Source organism: Antennarius striatus, chromosome 15 (assembly GCF_040054535.1).
Source record: "Antennarius striatus isolate MH-2024 chromosome 15, ASM4005453v1, whole genome shotgun sequence".
Taxonomy (NCBI): domain Eukaryota; kingdom Metazoa; phylum Chordata; class Actinopteri; order Lophiiformes; family Antennariidae; genus Antennarius; species Antennarius striatus.
Window position 1 is genome coordinate 2,902,708 of NC_090790.1, and position 20,029 is coordinate 2,922,736.

The window sequence follows — 20,029 nt, forward strand, 5'->3', positions numbered from 1 at the left end:
TGGTCATTTAAGTCAGAGTAGGAAATATCTTGAATGCTCAATATCATCTACTTGTAGCCCAAAGGGCTTTTTAAAGTAAGAGAAAAGATGGCAGCGTCATGGATTATAATTAAAAATCAAGCAGATCTTATTTGTTTCTGTCCAGACTGTCCATCAATAATTTTAACAGAGTATATGCATCCGTGAAACAATGGATTTAAATCATGTAACTGGTGTTAAACTGAATTTGGGTATGTCCTGGACATGCTTCAGATGGGATTATATTGTAACACACATCTAGCCCACAGCTACAGTTTAAACGTAATCGAGTGCAGCATTAAATCCTCAACCATTATAATACCGAACCCAAATAGTGATTTAGAACATTACTCACCACTAGTGAGCAGCTTGTCACCATGACATTTAGATCCATCTCATTGTTCTTGTTTTTTTTCCAAACAGTAGTGAGATCAGCTGTAGGTGTTACAAAACCTATGGATGGTTCTTAAAACCAGTTGCGGATAGTTTTTTGGGGTTTATCCTTGACAGCAGTGAACCTCCTGTGGATGAACGTCTACTTGAAGCATCGCAGACAGATCTGACTAGAGCTTTAGAGAAGACTTTATAAAGAATATAACCGGCACAGGGTGGACATAGTTATTTGCTCTATCACCCGCGTACGTACATGTGAATGATGTTATTGATTGTATATAATGTAAGCAAAGGAATTGGAGCAAAAAGATTCCTTTTTTTTTGTCTCTTATTCACACATGAGAATGTTTCCATCCCGGAATTCTGGTCACAGGGTGAGGGGTGTGTCTCGCTGACATTCCACGTAAATTACAGTTAGCATATAAATGTCAAATGTCCTTTCTGTACATGGCTTCAGCCTTCACGTCTCATCCCTTTCAACCAATCAAATGCCTGCACTGCATGTCTAAAAATTGCTCATCTTGAAGATATAGCCTCTGGAGGGGCCCATCAGAATTATTTAATTTGACTTCACTCCAAAACATTATGCAAATACATCTCAGATTAAACCTCCACCCTAAACTGGTTACCAGGAAACGTGATAATGAAGCCGAGAGAAACATTCTTTTCATATCCTTTTAAAGCATTACATTTTTACAGCACTTGAATAGGTAACAACAGCCCTGAATTTTAGTGATCTCCTCTAATTTAATCCCATTTGTTTTTATTTACTTCATCAACTAAAGAAGACTTTTTTGTTGACTGTTTCGCCGCCATTGTTGTTTAGAATGAAGTGTTTTTTTTAAATAATCCCATCATGTGGGCCTTTGGAAATCGGGCTATGAACAGAATATGATGTCTGCGTCTGTTTCCTTTCTCTCCAAACCCAGAGCAGCAGTAACTATTGTTGTGACTGCAGCAGTGAAACTGACCCGAATGTAAATATTGTACATGGATTGGACGTCTGTACACGTGAAGATGAAATGTACTGTAAATACACGTAAACTGTTGTCTGTTGTCTGGAAGCGTGCGAGCCAGTTGTTGGACATTAAAACAGAACAACACTTGATATCTGCGTGACGAATGTTTTTTTTAAGTGTTAGGTGTTGGTTTTTATTGTCTTGTACAGTATTTAAGACAAATGCTAACCAGTTTGGGTATACAGGCCAGCGATGGATGAATCAGGATGGATTGACGCTCCTGCAGAGCTACTCGACTGGTGACAAGTCAAAAGTACTTGTGAGTGTGTCTGAAAACTCTGATCATGCAAAAATATTAGTTTAAAATTACTAAAAACAAAACAATTAAAAAAAACACTTTTAGATAGAATTTGACTCAACCATTACATTAGCTTTTTTTCTAAATAGAGTTGGGTTCATGCTTCATCTTGAAAACAGTGATTTAAGGCTCATATAAATTTATTTTGGAGCTTTTATTACAGTAACACATTTTGCTTTTCCAAAAAATATTATTTTGGATTGTTATGTCCACATTCACCAGCAGACCTCAGCACATTGCACTTTACAATAGAATTGGAAATTAAAATGAAAGGTTCATTCTAACTCAGTAGCTCCTGAGCAAATTAATAATTTTTTACTACATTTATATCTTAAATCTTTTATCTTTGAATGGATTGAATGGATGTGTGTTACTAACACTTCGGCAACAGCGTCCCCGTGATGAACACCAACCACTAGCGACCTCTACTGGGCAATGCGAGTAACTGTTCAAAGGATCGACAACGAATCGTCCAACCAGAGCCTGGCCTGCGGGTCATGTGACCCGCGCAGCAACACAGAGGAGGAATTGAACAGCAGCAACAAAAATATGGAGGCGTCTCCGGTCAGCTTCACACCGGAGCGGTTCTGGACGGAGGAGAAAGAGAGGGCGCTCATCGCGTTCTTCTCCAGTAAGTCACACATTTACACCCGAAACTTTTTATTCGGTAAAAGTTGCCCTATTTTTATTCCATATGTTGTCGGAAAACTGCAACCTTTCTGGGCAACCGTTGCTAGAGGAGACCGATGAGACACCGATAACAAAATAACAGCAATGGCGACTAGCAACTGAAGTCAAGTTAGCTTTTATTTCTACAAAACGAAAAATAACAATAAAATAAAACGTCACCAGCGGTAAATTAGCTTCCGTCTCACCTGTAGGTCCGACGGCAAGAAGTTAGCGGAGTTGTCCGAGTTTTTAACGTTTCTTAAGATGTATTGATTGACGGTCACGGGCAATTTAGTGTTTGGTTTGCGGAGCGGCCGACCTGTAAACAGACTCATGACAGCAGCTACAGGTTCCGTCCTGGAAACACGGGATGTTTCTCCTGTGCAACATGACATTTAAAAGATTTGAGGTTTGATTTATACATATTTATATTTTTAGTTTACATCTTTAAACAGGATGTTTATTCAAGAATCAAAACATCCTGTTGAGAAATATTCATGTAAAAAAAAAAATTTTTTTAACCAAAACACATAACAAAGCTCCTCCCATAAAACAACAGTGCAACTTTATTTCAATCAAACATACAAATTCAAACCATAACCTAAAACGAAGCGATAGATTTCTTAAAGGGGGATCAAGTGGAGGTCCATAGCGAATCATCCCACCACGTTTCAGTGAACTCTGTTTTTTTAGGGTTTTTTTGCATAATCCTGCAAAGAAATCATTAAATACCCATGAGTGGAAGTATTTCTTTTTGACAGAGGTAGTAACTCTAAAACACTAGAAAATGGCACTAAAGAAATAAAAATACAGCATTTTCTGCACTACAAGGCGCACCTGAAAGCCTTTTATTTTCTCAAAAACCGACAGAGCGCCTTATAATCCAGTACACCTTATATATGGAAAAAAAGTTTTAAATATGCCATTCATTGAAGGCCTTATAGTGTAGAAAACACTGTATTTATTTATTTTTATTACTTTAAAAAAATGTATACTATGTTATAATCCCCAAAGGGAAATTAAGAAAGCACATTCTATTTTTTTGCATGTTTTTTTATTTGATTTATGATCAAAAGCTGATTTTTATTTCTTCTGTGAACCAGCACTGAGCACCTTTGCGCTGGTTTAGCCTCTTCATTCATTCATTCATTCATTCATTCATTCATTCATTCATTCATTCATTCATTCATTCATCTTCTAACTGCTTCATCTGCTGTCACGGGGAGCTGTAGCCTATCCCAGCAGACTGAGGGCGTGAGGCGGGGGAAACTCCAGGTGTGACGCCAGCGCACCGGGGAGCCACACAGAGATGTACACACACACACACACACACACACACACACACACACACACACACACACACACACACACACACGCGCACACATTCCTACGGTTGATTTGGAGGTCTAGCCTGTTGTTTGCTTTTATTTTTCAGAGAACAGCTGTCTCTGGAACCACAAGTCCAACAGCTACAGGAACCGACAGCTGCGATGGAAAACTCTGGAGCGTCTTAGGATCCTCCTGTCGGCCCACCCCCCACCTGTTCCGTTCTCCGGTGAGGTGTGGTCATGAACAAAAAATCGGATTTAATGTTGGAAAAAAAAAAAATCTGATACACTTCTGGTTCTTCTTTGCAGTGGAAGACATTAAGAACAAATTCAAGAACCTTCGCACGACCTTTCAACGTCAATACAAGATGGTTAAGGCGAGTCAGGTGTGCCGGTCGGACGACGTGTTCGTGCCGCAGTGGAAGCACTACCAGCAGCTGATGTTCCTGCAGGGCTGCTGGGACCAGGACGACGGCCCCGACGACCCACCCCTCTCACCGCCGACCGGCCCACAGGAAGAGGGCCTCACCTCCGTCTCCTTCCTCCCCCCTCCATCCACCTCCTCCCTCCCCTCCTGCACTCCCCCCAACATCACGGTTAAATGCTACTGGACAGAGGAGAGGGAGCGTGCGCTAATTACTTTTTTCTCTGGTAAATAAACTGCTCCTTTTTAAAATCCAGATCTGACCAAATCTGGAAGACTTTGACAGGAAGTGTTGTGTCTTTTCGTCCACAGAGCATAACTGTCTGTGGAACAAGAGGTCTGAAAATCACAACAACCGTCAGCTCCGACTGAGGCTGCTGGAGACGCTGAAGAGTCAACTGTCTGATGACTCCGTGTCTTTGTCAGGTAATGGGTTTCTGCAGCCCAGCTCACTGTCTGCCAGGGTCAGCTGGAATGTCTGGTCCTCTGGGAGCTCATCTCCTACCTGAGGCCACAGATTGAAGTGTTCACACTCCTTTTAGTTTGGCAAATTTTTCACTTTAGTAAATGTGCTGTAACACCAAAAACATGCTGAAAGAGACTAAAACGCTCTTTGGAAAATGGACCTAAAAGCTGTGAAGTTGAACCCGTGAATTAGAAGGCGTTAGTTTAAATTTGATTTCTTTGTTGCGGTTCTGCAGTTGAGGACATAAAGTGCAAATTCAAGAACCTTCGGACGGTTTTCAACCGTGAATACAAAGTGGTCCAGGCTAGCAGGACATCCCATAAACCCTACGTGTCCAAATGGAAACATTACCAGCATCTGCTCTTCCTCTGTGAGTCCTGTGATGAAGACGACAACCCACAGCTGCCGATTCCACGGGAAGACAAGGGTGTGGTACACGGAACCCAGACGCCTTCCTCTTCCCTGAACACTTTCTCCCCCCAAACCAAGTTCAACAGCCCCCCCGCTGAGCCCGGCGATGTCAGGATCAACAGCAGCGCCTCGTACCAAATCTGTCTCTCTGCATCTCCAGAGAGTCTAAAACCAGTGGGCCAAACGTCTGGTCCCGCCCCCGCCTCCCCATCCACCTCCCTGCTGGACACCAAACCCCGTGTGAATCTTTCTCCTCCAAAGTTCTCCACTTCCTGTTCAGTCCAACCCGACGGCAGACCGGGGGCCGAGTCCCGCTGCCACTGGCACGAGACCAAAGTCCAGCAGCTCATTTCGTTTTACGCCGGTAGGTGGATTCATCTTCATCTCTCACCGTACTGTCAGTTTTATATCTTTATTTTTGAATGAATGAATGAAATTTATTTTGGTTATTCATATTTTTCACATTTAAAAAAACGACAAAAAAACCAATACATAATTCAATTGTATTGATAGTAACCAAAAAAGGACTGGGCTGAAGCAAATTGCTTATAGAAGCCCCTTCTGAGTAACACAACTTAATCACAACAACAACAACAACATCAACATCAACAACAACAACATCCGTTTGTTTTTAACAACATTCACATAAATTGAATTATTCCCCACTATGGCTTAATGGCTTCACCTCTGCAAATTTACAGACATTTATAACCATCAATTAACTCATTTAAATTTTTTTTTTTCCCCCACGACCTGCGTTTGTGGATTAAGCGAGTTTGTAGGTGATGAATGAATGAATTTTTTTTTTCTTGAATTTAGACATAATTTTTATCAACTTAAATTCATTTTTTAATTTGTCTATGTATATAGCTATTTATTTTATTTTATTTCACTTAAGCCTAAACCTCACTGTTTTTTGTTCTGCTCCCACATAAAGAAGACCCCCCCCCCCACCTTCTGCCATGTACACTCTTTCCTGTGTGCGTCTCTTGTGGTTAACACGTTCCAGGAACCACATGCGATTAACGAATACTACGATAGAACGACAAACTATTTATCTTATTATTTACGGTAATGTAAAAGTTTCTGAACCCCCCCCCATACTGAAAGTAAACCACCTTCTAGCTGTATTACCTTTTCCCACACTCTGATAGACTGTTTAAAGTGGAACTCTCCATTGAGATGTTCTGTGAATGGTCCTCAGATCTGTCCGGTGCAGTGGAGGACACGTCTGGTTTGTTGCGTGAAAAAGAAGTGACGGAGGATTCCTTGTCATGCGTGTCCTTTGTGTTCCAGAGCACAGCTGTCTGTGGAACCACAGGTCGGAGAACTACAGGAACAAACTGCTGAGGCAGACGCTGCTGGAGACACTGAGCAGCCTCCTGTCCGATAGTGAGCCAGTCTCCTTCACAGGTAACAACACCGACGTGGATCCACCACACCATCTGAAGAGATGAGCTCCAGTCAGTTTCAGTGGAATGATTCCTCAGAGCCGGGTCGTGTGTTGAGGCTAACTGGCTGTAATTCTTCTTCTGTAGTGGAAGACATAAAAACAAAGTTCAGGAACCTGCGAACCATCTTCCAACGTGAACACAAAGCCGTCAGCTCCAACAAAACGTGTGGCTCGGAGGACTTTTACTTCCCAAAGTGGAGACACTACCGCGAGCTGATGTTCCTCTGCGACTCGTGTGACGAAGACGAGCGAACGGAGGAGCCCGACGTCCTCCACCTGGACGGCCAAGCTCCTCCCTCCTCTCACCATTGTACCGCCACCAAACTCAATACAACATCACACAGCCTCGAAGGCCCTCCCTCGCCTACCCCCCCAGACTCCCGTCGCTCCTCCCCCTCCTCCGCCTCGTCCACCGCGTCCTCGTCTCACACCGACAGCAGGGTTTCAGGACGCAAGCGGGCGAGCCGCCGTCTGCCGCCCGCCAGCGGCGAGATGCTGGACTTGATGAGGACGCTGTGTCAGAGCCAGACGGCGTCTCCACACGCGGGCTTCCTGAAGTACGTGGAGGAATGTCTGAACGAAACGCCGCCGGACAAAGTGAAGAGACTGAAGAAGAAAATCATCGAGACCATCCACAGTATATCAGAGGAGGTGTAGTGTTTGGTCTGAGAGAGCCTGAAGATTAAAGATTAAGATTAAATTCACTTTATTAATCCCCTGTGGGGAAATCATCTTAAGACTCACAGTACGGCGCCTTGCTCAAGGGTGCCATGGCAGCGACCGCTTCACTGAGAACAAACAAGACGACCTCGGTTTGGAGACAGAACCTCTGAGTGGAATCGATAACGACGCAGTTTCTGTTTCTGCTTCTCTTTTCGTCATTCAGAACGTTCGATCTTCTCACTGTTGCAGCAGAAAAATTATGGACTCATAAATTAAGGCAGGTTGTTCTAAGTGTTTACATTAATTTTATATACCAATGGTCCCCAACCCCCGGGGCGCGGATAGGTACTGGTCCGTGGATCAAGAAAGAATACAGTACTAACATTATTTCTGTTTCATTTATAATCATTGGAAATAATATTATGTTTTGGGAAAATCACAGGCTTCTCCTCCACATCTGTATACGCTAAAATAAAACTCTCAAGCTGGCAAAACAAACAAAAAACAATATTACAAAGACACTGCTAATAAAGTTGCATACACATTAGATTCACATTTATTATTATATTTTTTAATTTTAATTTTAATTTTTAATTTTATATACTGGTTTGATCCCCGAAGGGAAATTAAGAACGCACACTCTAGCTACTGATTACAAACGCATGCATACATATATATATTTGTGAGTACAGGCCCCTGTATCACACACACACACAAGGGGGCCTGTAGGCATGCAGGGGAGGTAGAGTGGCAGGCAGCTCCTTCTTGGTGCGCCTCAAATGAGCAATTTGTAAAGGGGACGGCACCTTGCTCAAGGGTGCCTCGGCAGTGCTCCAGAGATGAGCTGACACCTCCCACTGTCAGCTCACCTCCAAGTATTTTTGGGGGGGCGGGAGCGGGAATCGAACCGCCGATCTTAAATCATAGGACGACCTGCTCTACCGCCCGCTTTACCACTGAGCCACTGCCGCCCCCCTATTTAGAAAACATCAGCTTTTATAATGGTCATATCGGTTAATTTTGTTCTGTTTATTCGCCACACCTTAAAGGCCGGTCCATGAAAATATTTTATGACTTTAAACTGGTCGGTGGCGCAGAAAAGTTTATGGACCACTGGTTTATCCTTTAGTTTCCTGTTGATGTCACATTCTCCCTGCTTAAGTTGCTGCTTCATAAACATTTTAAAACTAGTAGACATATTTAAAAGAAAATCTATGCATGTAAAGACTTTCAAATATTTTTACTACGCATCAGACAGTTATCAAAAGAAGCAATAATCTTTTTTTTTTTTTAGCTCCAGCTATGATTGGCTGGATGTTGAATTGCACCTTTTTATAAGAGAGTTTATATTCTTTTGATTGTGTTTATATGTTTATTTTTGAATTGTGCCTTATCAGAATCAAACTGTACATGTATCGGAGGGTAGCCTCTCAGCTTTGGACATATTATGTGTATTAAATGTCACATTGAGTTTACATGCTGTTTGTAGTTTCAAACAAATCCTTTCCACCAGCCAGCATGGCTCCATCAGGCTGAGCGAGTACTAACACTATTCAGATATTTAGATATAAGAGGTAAATTTGCTCTACTTATCTAAAAAAAATAAATAAAATACATTTTAACAATGCCAGTTGAGAAATAAATTTTATGTGAAATGTTCTTTTGGACAACATGAAATTCCTGTAGATACCTCTAGATGGCGGTCTCTCACCTACTTTGTTGTCTTGTCAGCACTAGTTGAGAGTGGTCGACTCTTCTGACTCATGTAGTGGATATAATTGATTAAATAGCTGTTCAGGCAATTGTTTGATGAAATGATCAGCTAGGATCTCTACAAGACAGCTGATAAAGGTGATTACCACCAATCTCAGGTAAATTACTTGGGATCAGTTGGGGCATTGGCTGCTCAGATGATCAGCTTTTCATGTGGTGGATATGACAAGAGAATCAAGTTTTATTTATATAGCGCTTAATCATGACAACAAAGTGCTTTAACAAACAGAAAAACCTAACTGAACCCTTCATAAGCGACAGTGGCAGGGAAAAACTCTCGTTGAGGAAGAAACTCCGCGCAGGACCCAGACTCTTGGGTGGCCATCTGCCTTGACCGGTTGGGTGGAAAAGAAATAAAAGGAAGATCAGGACAGGGTCAGAGAAAAAGAAACAGAGAGGGAGTGGCAGATAGGCCAGATAGAGTCAGTGCCTTTATGGTTATAGTTAGACGATCGGGGTTGTTGCCTTCAATACATGTTCCCCATCATGTAGTTGGTTAATTCAAGGCACAATTACAGCTGTATGGATGACTGTATGGTGGAAGGAGGAAGAGAAGTCTGGAGCAGCTGTCTGGTCGGAGTCTGTTGAAACAAGACAAGGATTATAGAGATGAGTCATTCTCGGGCTGATGGTCAGATTCAGATGTGCTATGCTACTAGTGGCTAACAAGCAACCTGCAGCAGAGACGATAAGTAGACTACATAGGTGTGAACAAAGTTAATTCAATTGTAGCCTCTTTCAAGTGGTCCCTATGTCAGATTATGTCCTTACTTTGTGACGTTACGATAACTGTAAATGTATCTCGTCCAAACTGTTTAGATTTCAAGGCTCAGGGAAAATTGTTCACTACTTTTCGGGGTAACCAGTGGACTGGATTTTTCTTGAGGGTGCTTTGCTTATTCATTGTTAGTTTGAACAGCTAATCTTTTAATGCAACTTCCCCCAAACTGTTAACATCACTGCTTCAGTGTATTTAAACAAACTCTGAGTTCTATTATCAGATATGACATCACTGCTGAAACCTACTAATCCTCATCCTGAGCAGATAGTCGTGAACCTGGTTCAGTGGTTCAACCCTCAACAACTTCAGCAAATGCTGTATAAAGTTGATGAGCACCACCTGTTTCAGAGTAGATACCCATTTGTGAGATTAGTACCATAATCGATGGTTGTAAACTTCCCCTCCATTAACGGACGAGTTTCATTTACAAAAATGTAAACCATCAAGGGAGAGCTGACAGCCGGCTAGAGAAGAAAACCTCTAAATTGGGGGCATCACAAGGCCTCCTCTTCCTCGGCCGGCTCCTGTCTGTGACTAAGCAGCGACTTTACTCAAGATATCTGAAGCACTGTCATTATTGCCACTCAATCATTGCATTTTAAGGGTTCCTCTTCCTGTCACTGGAGTCTTCCTACAACCTCAGGTAAGGTCCTATCACAGTGACATGACCACTAATCCGTCCAGCCATTTTCGTCTGTCACCACTTATCTTTTTGGTGTCATCAATCCCTCATGATGCTGACAGCTGCTCAAGGCTTATCGATGCATCATGTCTTGGGGACTGGAGCAAAGCAGGATGATTGGGGGAACCAGCAAGATGAACAGTCCCAAGGTCATGACATGGGAGGTTAGGTCAGCAAAGATCATGCCAACAGGTTACACTGTAGGTATACTGTCCAACACTTTCTTTCATGCATGTATATTTTCACCCTGCAGCACTTATGGAATTCCAACATAATGAAAGCATGCTAAACTTGTTTGTATTGCCATTTTAACCTCATTACTGCCATAATGCACATACCGCTAGTGTGGCTAGGGACCCCTTTTTGAACAATAAAAGGCACATAGTCAAAGATACATAGTGCTTCATGTTCATTTCAGCTGTGTCAACTAGTTGATTGGATCATTTTCTGTTTTCAAAATAAGAGTAATGATGCAAAGAGGTTGTATTATGTTAAACATTCATAAGTGTGTTTTGAGTGCAACACTAGTTAAACAGAGTGCACCAAGCTTTCCTTTAATAGCCGGGTGCACCTGGAACATTGCTATTGTGCTCATGCTTTTGTAGATCCCCCAGGTCGTATCAGAGTATGGAGGAGAGATGAAATCTTAAATAGAGTCCAGCTGCTTCTAATCAGCCTTAGTGGTGCTGAGTTTCACCGGGGGACCAGTGTGGCCCCGGGCCACTGGGGCCCCTGTTGACTCCCGTATATTGTACATCCCACTCAGACTATACATTATATGTGAGACATGCTTACAAAGTTGTGTACTGGCCTCTGAAACACAACACATTAGGGGTCTGTCAGCACGCAATTAGTACAGTAAAGGTGGAGACAGAGTGACGGGCAGTTACTTTGCGGTGGGCCCAATTGAGCAGCTTGCATAGGGGACGACGCCTTGCTGAAGGGAGCCTCGGCAGGTGAGCTGACACATCCCACTGTCAGCTCACATGCCAAGGATGGCTGGGCGGGAGCGGGAATTGAACCACCGATCTTGAAACTTTGGACGACCCGCTCTACCACTGAGCCACTGCTGCCCCAAGGACTGATTGATTGATTGATTGATTGATTGATTGATTGATTGCATTCTGCAGTTCTGGTAACCCGGTTAATAGCAATAACCATTCTGATCATCTTATGTAGGTCGGTGAATGAATAATCATCAATCAGAGGATCAATAAGTGCAGTACATATCATAAAGGATTTCATTTGCGCTGTGCTGTGATATAATACTTCTACTGCAGGCAGACAAGTTAATGTGGTTCTCCATACTGATCCGGTTCCAGTGTGAATGAATGGGAACTGATGCTGATTTCAGCTCTGCTGTGGAGGATTGGATTACAGATCGTCAGCACAAACACAGGAAAGCCTCAATTTACGTCTTGTACTCATCCCTCTATTCTTCACAGCTTCACATTAAATCATCTCCTTTGTTCCTCCTAAGTTCCTCTTCTCTTTTCATGTTTCTCTCTGCCCGTTGTCTTCCTCTTCCTCCTATTCTTTACAACTTATTTTTTTAATGTCTTTCTCCTCTAATTATTTTCTTTCCTCACCCTGCTCTCCCTCTCTTGTCCCCCTTGTCTATCTCCTTCCCTGTCCCACTCTGCCTCACCCACGTCTCTCTCCCTCTCCCTCTAGGTCTCTCTCTCACTTTCTCTCCCTCTCTTTTCTTTTCGCTCAGTCAGTCGCAGTAAATCCTTTTGTGATGCTAAACTGATTTTCGGAAAGGACAAGACACACACACACACACACACACACACACACACACACACACACACAGAGAGAGCGAGAGAGCGAGAGAGATAGATAGAGAGAGAGAGAGAGAGAGAGAGAGAGAGAGAGAGAGAGAGAGAGAGAGAGAGAGAGAGAGAGAGAGAGAGAGAGAGAGAGAGAGAGAGAGAGAGAGAGAGAGAGAGAGAGAGAGAGAGAGAGAGAGAGAGAGAGAGAGAGAGAGAGAGAGAGAGAGAGAGAGAGAGAGAGAGAGAGAGAGAGAGAGAGAGAGAGAGAGAGAGAGAGAGAGAGAGAGAGAGAGAGAGAGAGAGGAAGTTCGGACTTCTGAACAGATCTGATCTGATCTGACTTTTTCTACCTTTAGTCGTTCAACAGTTTTCCTGTAAACTTTCCAGCCCTCCCTCCTGACTCCAGCGGGTTGTTCTCGGGGTGTCGCTGGAGAATCTCTCGCTTCAGGAATGCACTTTGCGGCTCTGTGCGCGCACACCTCCTACTTTAATTTGAGCCTTATTCTGATCGAGGAGTTATAAATGAATGAAGGAAATGCATCCGTGAGGGATATATATTTTTTATTTATTTTTCCAATCCGGTCCACTCCTCCTCATTCCGCCGGACTGACGTCTGAGGAGCCCGGAGAGGGCGCTCTCTAGGCGGACATGGAGAGCGGCGGCCAGGCGGAGCTCCAGCAGCAGGCGGCGGGCGATGGGGTCGATGGAGACGGCTGCGTTCTGGTGGAGGCCCGGCTGCATGGAGGAGCGCCGTGGGGCTTTACGGTACAAGGCGGCCTGGAGTACGAAGAGGCGCTCATCATCTCCAAGGTGCCATGACTGTTGATAATGGGTCATTTAATTACAGTATTAGAATGTTCTACTTGTAATATATTGATAAACTAATTATAATATAATAAGATTATTGTATCAGTTTAGAAATTATCTTTAAAAGTGTGGCAAAATATCAGAAGACTTTCTGACATTAAGATTGTGATTTAATAGAATATCAACATAATTTTAATATTTACATTTTATTGGAGTTGGTTCCCTCAGAAGAGACAAACAAAAAAAAAAAAAATCAACACTGGAGCAATGGAGGCAGAACTATATTATTTTTTTATTATTATGGCGAACTGGAACCTACATTTCCCATAATGCAACATGCATTCATGTGTACCCAAAGGCTAACTTGTTGCAAACAGGATGGCCACACATTGTCAAGCAGGATTTTATGTTAGAAAAGCAGCTTCTCTCCCCACTCCCTGTACAATAAACATCCCTACATAGACAGAAGTGAGAAAGCTTTTAAAAGACAATTTAACAAATATTCAATGAATAAAATAAATTCCTGGTTCATAAATTATCATCATAGATTAGAGCTGGCGTTAACGTGCACAATGTCCACATTTGTATTGTCTTGTCATGGTACAGTTTGCGCATGAACATTAAATCACATCTCTAACAATGTGTCAGCAGACCAATGATGCCTTCAGGCACAATCAGTATTATTAGTTCTAATGAAAATTAGAGTCACAGAAAGATCAGACTCCATCACAAAAGAACCTGATCATCATCATTTATCATCGGCCACAGCTTGACATGTGACATGATGATGTCAGCTGGTGTTAAACATTATCTAAATGAAGAATCTCACTTTTCACAGCAAAGAACATCCTCCTGTCTTCGCTTGCCTGCTTTAAGCTGCACCAAACCTTCCCTCAGCTGTCACCTCTTACCCCCAACCAGAACCAATACTCACCCTCAGTTTAGACGAAAAAAAAATAAAAAATACAGCTGCTGTCAAAGCCAGAAAAATCACTGGTTGCTAAATAATAATGTTGCTCCGTTAAGCTTGTTAATAAATTATTGATAATGTGAGTTATCACCTGATCACAGTAACAGCTCCTCTGATTTTTAGAAAAGAAACTTCTAATGATTATTTCTGTCTGCGTAGCCTTCATGACCTCATTTCATTAAAATGCAAATCAGCAGGTTTGTGTGCGTGTGTGTTTGGTCGGGTGTGTGTGTAGCTCTGGGCTGGAGGCCAGGTTTGTGTAAAATAGGACAAGAATGTGAATTATTTGTTTTCCTGGATGCTTTTGAACACACGCATGCTTTTGTTTTGTAACTGTTCTTTCATTTTACCCAACAACCCCCTGAAGTGTGACGTCGACTCAACGGGTTCTGTGTTTCTCTTGTCTTTCTGTCTTCTTGGTCTTTGTTATATCCTGTCTTCATTCCCTCTCCTTACTTTTGCGTTTGCCTTTAGCTTTACTTCCCATTCTTCAGCTGGTTCCATTAAAGTAGCATCTGTATGTTGATGCATCTGCAGTTGAGTAGCTGTCACATAAACAAGTTGTCATGACAACTGACTAGTTGTAAAAACAGTGTGAGGCTCAAGAAGGACGACGAGATGAAGGGAAAAGAGTCTCGAGTGTTCAGATTGAAACGTGTTGATGTCGTCGACCAGGAGAGGTTTGTTTTCAACAGTGATGACATCAGGCAGCTTTGGCACTATCATCTTGTCATCATTAGAGCGGGTTGGGGGTGGGGAGGGGGGGTCACAGAGATCACAGTGTAGGTAATCTGAAGGAATTTAAACATTTCCAGCCTCAGAATGAGGGGAAGTTAAAAAAATGGAACTCTATCTCACTGGTTGAACTTTTACCAACACTGGATATGGTACAGGTACTTATATTATTAAATCGTTATAGTTCTGGAGACCGATAAGAGACCAATCTGTGATGCACAAAGTGCCAGAGAAGTCTATGAGAACTCCTGATTAAATGTTTTTCAGTCTTTTACAAGTCTCATCAGACTAAAGTGGGCTGGAGTAAAGAATAAAGCTGAGATCAGATCTTCGGTTTTGGGTGGTCAGGACTACATGTAGGTCCGTAAAACCCTACCAGACATTAAACGAATGGATTCAAATAGCAAACAAAGGAGGTTCAGGGAAGATTTTATAAGTAGAAGTTAATACAGTAACAATACAATAACAGGTGGGCGTGGTCGCCTCTGGAGCCCATTCCATTCCAAGAATGAACACATTAACGCTCTACTGATGGCTTTTGCATATCGATGGTCAAACACAAGACACAGGGTTTTAATTCTATGACATCAAATTGATATTACGATTATTTCAAACCTATACCCTGATTATTTGGTAAATGGCCTGTCATGGTGTTTTTCTGTCGAAACAGCTGACATTCTGTTTGTTCTCTTCATTCATTCATTCATTCATTCATTCATTCATTCATTCATTCATTCATTCATTCATTCATTCATTCATTCATTCATTGTCTACACCCGCTTCATCAGCCATAACAAGGTGTTTACCTGATAATGACAGTGTACACTGTAATGACAGAATACATAGAAACGTATGATTAGTAATAAAGGTCTCAGACTACGTGGGATTTGTCTTAAAAATACCCAAAAAGGAAAACCAATCTATTTTTGATGGCAATGCATATAAGTTCATACAAAAACAATGGAGTCGTGAATACAGTAATAGTACTATTCAAAACCACTTGGCCAATAGAACACTCTTTCTGTCCAGGAACCCCGATGCATCTCTGTGATATTCCTGAATCACACAGTCTTTATTGATTAGAGAAGATATGTTGTTTCAGTCACAGCATGAGCAGGTCGAGGCTCGGTGTTTAGATATCTCTGCAGCGTAATGAATTCCAGCTGGAATACCAAAGTCGAACACACACACACACGCACGCACGCACGCACGCACGCACGCACACACACACACACACACACACACACACACACACACACACACACACAGGCTCACTCGCAGTGATTCTGCGAACCTTATTTGGGTATATTTATTCCTGAATAAGTCAAACAGTGCAGGCATGTGCACCATTCTGCAGAGGAATAGTTTATATTTTAACACACTGACTTTCTCTCACAAGTCTGAGAGGATGTTTTTTGTTTTTTTTCTTTCCCGGGACATCAACACTTCTTTTCACTTCACAATTGTGTTTTTGTCACTTTTATGGCTGTCATTTATCCTGATCATTCGATAGCATATTTTCTGTTAACATCGTAGATACCTTAGAAACCATCTTTGTTAGCTGCTTGGAACTCAGAATAATAGTTTTTATTTTTGTTTTTTTGAATTCCTCTGTTGCATACACTGCTCCTATGGTCTTTGCCGATCAAAGTCAATCAATCCATAGAGTACATATGTTTTTTGTTTGGACTAAAACACATTATGCCCCTTTGTTAAAAAGTGACACATGTAGTTGAGAAGAGCATCAGACACACCCAGTGAGAAATGTTTTAACACTCCAGAGTCCCAGATGGGTGGGGACTGTCACTCACTCACTCTGGCTCGCAGGAATGTATGAGAAAACACTTAATAAAAGCATGATGCAGATGTAGTTATTATTTCTTGTCCTGATGGTGAATCTCTAGTCTGTATTACTTCTGTACTCTTCACACCCACTGCAACCAGGAAATGTCAGTTTGGGGATTTTTGCAGACATTGGTAGGTGAAAATGCCCCTCATGCCATAATGGGAAAGTTGCTGCCAAAGCTTTTGGAGGATGCGGGTATCGATCCCGCTACTTCTCGCATGCTAAGCAAACGCTCTACCATTTGAGCTAATCCCCCACTCCAGCTTTTGGTATGAGATTTGAGAGGGGGGTGTAAATACAGGTTTGGGTGATACTGTGATTATTTGTATTGTAAGAGGTATGGTAATATAGCAAAGTTCCAGTTTTGTCATTACAGTATATTAATGTTAGATGGAGGAAATACATCTTAACTAATTTTTATTTTAGAATGAGTTTAGAGACTGTGCTGCCTCTTTTTGTATATTTTATAATAATTTGTCAATAAGAATGAGAATTTACTATATAATAGTCAATATAATAGTCACTTGTCATTAAGTCAGTGATAATGCAGTATTGGACTTTTATTAAACGCTTCTATTGTTATTCTTTCCTGGTGCCTGAGGTTTTTCTGACAGGGTTGGCATTTGAGGAATGTGTTGTGCTCACTTATTTACACCTACATGAGTAAGAGTTTTTCCTGATGGAGGTAACCAGATACAGATGCTATGATAATACCAGGTAAAAATAGAGTTGAAGGCAATGCTTGAGTTGAGTAATCCAGTGTCAAATCAGGTTAAGGACAAACGGTTGGGACTGGCAGCTTCCTCAAATCCTTTCCAAAACATTTAGAAGGCTTCTTAGTGTGCATACCTCTGCTGGTGCTGCCAAATGCTTTCTGCATCTGCACCCTGATCCGTATCTTCCTCAAATATCTAATCATGTCTTCCCCTTTGCACTGGTTCATTCTCTGCAAAGTGATTCTGACATCTCTATCAAACATCCTCAGATATTCTGCTAGCTATTTAGAAGTCAGTGAACACAACTCTGGAGATTGGCGTTCAGGATACCAACAGATCCCTTATTGTTTCTTAGATTGTAGAAATTCTTCCTGCATCATCACAAAGTTATTCTCAAAGTTTAAAAAAATTTTTTTTTTATCGTAAACCAACTTCACTGCAATGATTTCATCCACCAAATGTCCAGAATTCCAGTCTGAGCTGGTGACGTACAGAAAGAACAGAAACGCCGCGCTCATCTCACTGAGACCAGGATGACAAGACAGTGTGACCTTAAGGAACACACACACACACACACACACACACACACACACACACACACACACACACACACACACACACACACACACACACACACACACACACACACACACACACACACACACACACACACACACACACACAGGCATGCATCTCATTGTGCTGCTCACACCAAGGCTGCAGAGACATCATTGGCTGTGCTAGTATATGATGCAAGTGTGTGTGTGTGTGTGTGTGTGTTTGTGTGTGTGTGTGTGTGTGTGTGTGTGTGTGTGTGTGTGTGTGTGTGTGTGTGTGTGTTTGTGTGTGTGTGTGTTGGGTTGTAAATCTCATTTGGGTCATAATCTACCTGGAGGTTTGTGTCTGATAATCTAATTAATTTCTTCACTGAATTATTCCGTAGGAAAATAAAAATGGCTCCAATGACAGTATTAGATTAGGATTAGGATTAGTTTTAGGAGCCGGTGAAAAACTTGAAGACTTGATATAAAAATGAGAGAAATGGTGGACGTGGGTTGAAACGTATTTCTTGTGTCGTGCACTTCAGATGATTATGGAAAAATAAAATAAACACAGAGCTTTAAATATAGTTTTTTTTAAAATTTATATTTGGGGCACTTCATTTGAGATGAAGGTCTTTATGGACACTGTTAGATTTTTTTCTTAATTTCTATTTTTTTAATATAATTTAACTTAATAATTAACTCAATAGTAATTTCATAATTAAATAATTATTAAATATTAATATTTATAAAAATATACATATTAATATTAAACATATATTTAATAATTAAAATAATTTAATAAATAATATTTTTTCTCAATTTCTTTTTTTCTTATTTTCTTCACTTTTCTTAATTTTTTCTTTTTTTCTTATAGTAAAATTAGCTATTTAGACAAAAAAATGCTGAACAGTTTAAAAACACAACCACAGTCCTTGAACTTGGGTTGTCTGTGACCTCATGTCCAGCACACCTCTGCTGCAGTGTCAGCTGGGATAGGCTGTATCCTCTCGTGACTCTACTGGATAGGTGGGAATAGTGGCCTCCTGTCTTCACTATAGCTCAAATCCAGAACAACATGGATTATTCTGGGCTGGGCATTATTGATGGGTCATTGTTTTATTCTGTTTTTCATAGGGTTAGAGAAAATGTGAATGAAACATCTCTGCAGTTTTTCTTTTGACACAGCTTTTTCTTAAATAACAACCCACACATTATAATTATAATAGATGCATTGAAAATGAGAGAATGGCTAAGCTGCCAGGCAAACAGCCAAGACCTCCTACTCTTTCCTTTTTAGTGACCCTCCACATCACACACACAATAGAAACTCTGATAACAGCTGTCAAAGCAAGTGTGACTCAACAAGTTTAATCCAGTACACACACTCACAACCACACACACACGCACGCACGCACGCACGCACGCACGCACACACACACACACACACACACACACACACACACACACACACACACACACACACACACACTGAGGTCCAGGACACGTCCAGCCTTCATCATCTCTTATCATTGCTGAATAAATCCATGCAGAGGCAAATATTTGTGAATGTGGTCTCAGATTTGTGTGTCTGTGTGTGTGTCCGTGTGTGTGTGTGTGTGTTTGTGTGCAGGTGGAGGAGGGTGGAAAGGCTGACTGTTTAGAGCAACGTCTGCAGGTAGGAGATGAGATTATCGTCATCAATGATGTGGAGCTGAGTGGATACAGACAGGAAGCCGTCGCTCTGGTCAAAGGATCCTACAAGACTCTGCAGCTCGTCGTCCGCAGGTACGGACAATGTGTGTGTGTGTGTGTGTGTGTGTGTGTGTGTGTGTGTGTGTGTGTGTGTGTGTGTGTGTGTGAGAGAGTAACATGTAGCTGAGCTCACTACCTTTTTCAAGTAGCTTGCTCAATGGTATTTTTTGGAGGAAGAATCTTTACTTCAGGACAGACGTCTTGAACTATTCAGAAGGTCGTGAGGGTTTTGTGTCGCTTTTTGAGATCAGTCTGAATTGCTGTCCCTAAAATGGTCAGAAGAATTCAATCAGTGCTTTAATCATGAGTTTATATTGGTTGCTTTCAGAAAAAACTGGTGCTTAAGATGTTTTAAGCAGAGTTGGTGAGTGAGGAGAGCAAACAAGTTGTTTTTACTATGTCAAGACGTGTGTGTGATCAAAATAGCTGCCGACAATGTTCAATAAAGTGAAAAACAATGATCATGGATCCATCCTGTTGGGCAGACCCACTTGACATAATTGAC

At 41.6% G+C, this 20,029-nt stretch overlaps 2 protein-coding genes across 7 annotated transcripts in view; both read left to right on the forward strand.

Moving 5' to 3' along the window:
• The first annotated feature begins 2,260 nt into the window (after positions 1-2,260).
• On the forward strand, positions 2,261-8,766 carry LOC137608665 (uncharacterized). Of its 3 annotated transcripts, none has more exons than XM_068335188.1 (7): positions 2,261-2,359; positions 3,833-3,952; positions 4,035-4,376; positions 4,462-4,575; positions 4,851-5,390; positions 6,323-6,439; positions 6,565-8,766. In XM_068335188.1, the coding sequence occupies exons 1-7, from the start codon at positions 2,278-2,280 to the stop codon at positions 7,134-7,136; spliced, it is 1,887 nt and encodes a 628-aa protein (XP_068191289.1). In that variant the 5' UTR covers positions 2,261-2,277; the 3' UTR covers positions 7,137-8,766. The 3 variants fall into 3 exon arrangements, with proteins under 3 accessions (XP_068191289.1, XP_068191291.1, XP_068191290.1); XM_068335190.1 differs by lacking the exon at positions 2,261-2,359 and adding an exon at positions 3,533-3,708 and having other exon boundaries at positions 3,833-3,957; XM_068335189.1 differs by lacking the exon at positions 2,261-2,359 and adding an exon at positions 3,534-3,708.
• Positions 8,767-12,525: 3,759 nt separating this feature from the next.
• shroom3 (shroom family member 3) overlaps positions 12,526-20,029 on the forward strand; it is a 62,608-nt gene continuing 55,104 nt past the window's right edge. For 3 of the 4 annotated variants that reach the window (XM_068334094.1, XM_068334095.1, XM_068334096.1), the window contains exons 1-2: positions 12,526-12,963; positions 19,403-19,557. In XM_068334094.1, the coding sequence (XP_068190195.1) occupies positions 12,802-12,963; positions 19,403-19,557 (317 nt within the window). In that variant the 5' untranslated portion in view covers positions 12,526-12,801. Of the gene's footprint in view, positions 12,964-19,402; positions 19,558-20,029 lie in introns of those variants that run through there. The other variant, XM_068334098.1, reaches the window with a different exon arrangement.

Bases quoted from the DNA above. Each gene is read 5' to 3' on its own strand.
- LOC137608665 (XM_068335188.1), top strand. From the start codon at position 2,278: ATGGAGGCGTCTCCGGTCAGCTTCACACCGGAGCGGTTCTGGACGGAG. The intron at 3,953-4,034 runs GTGAGGTGTGGT...TCTTCTTTGCAG, and splicing joins CCCACCTGTTCCGTTCTCCG to TGGAAGACATTAAGAACAAA. The intron at 6,440-6,564 runs GTAACAACACCG...CTTCTTCTGTAG, and splicing joins TGAGCCAGTCTCCTTCACAG to TGGAAGACATAAAAACAAAG.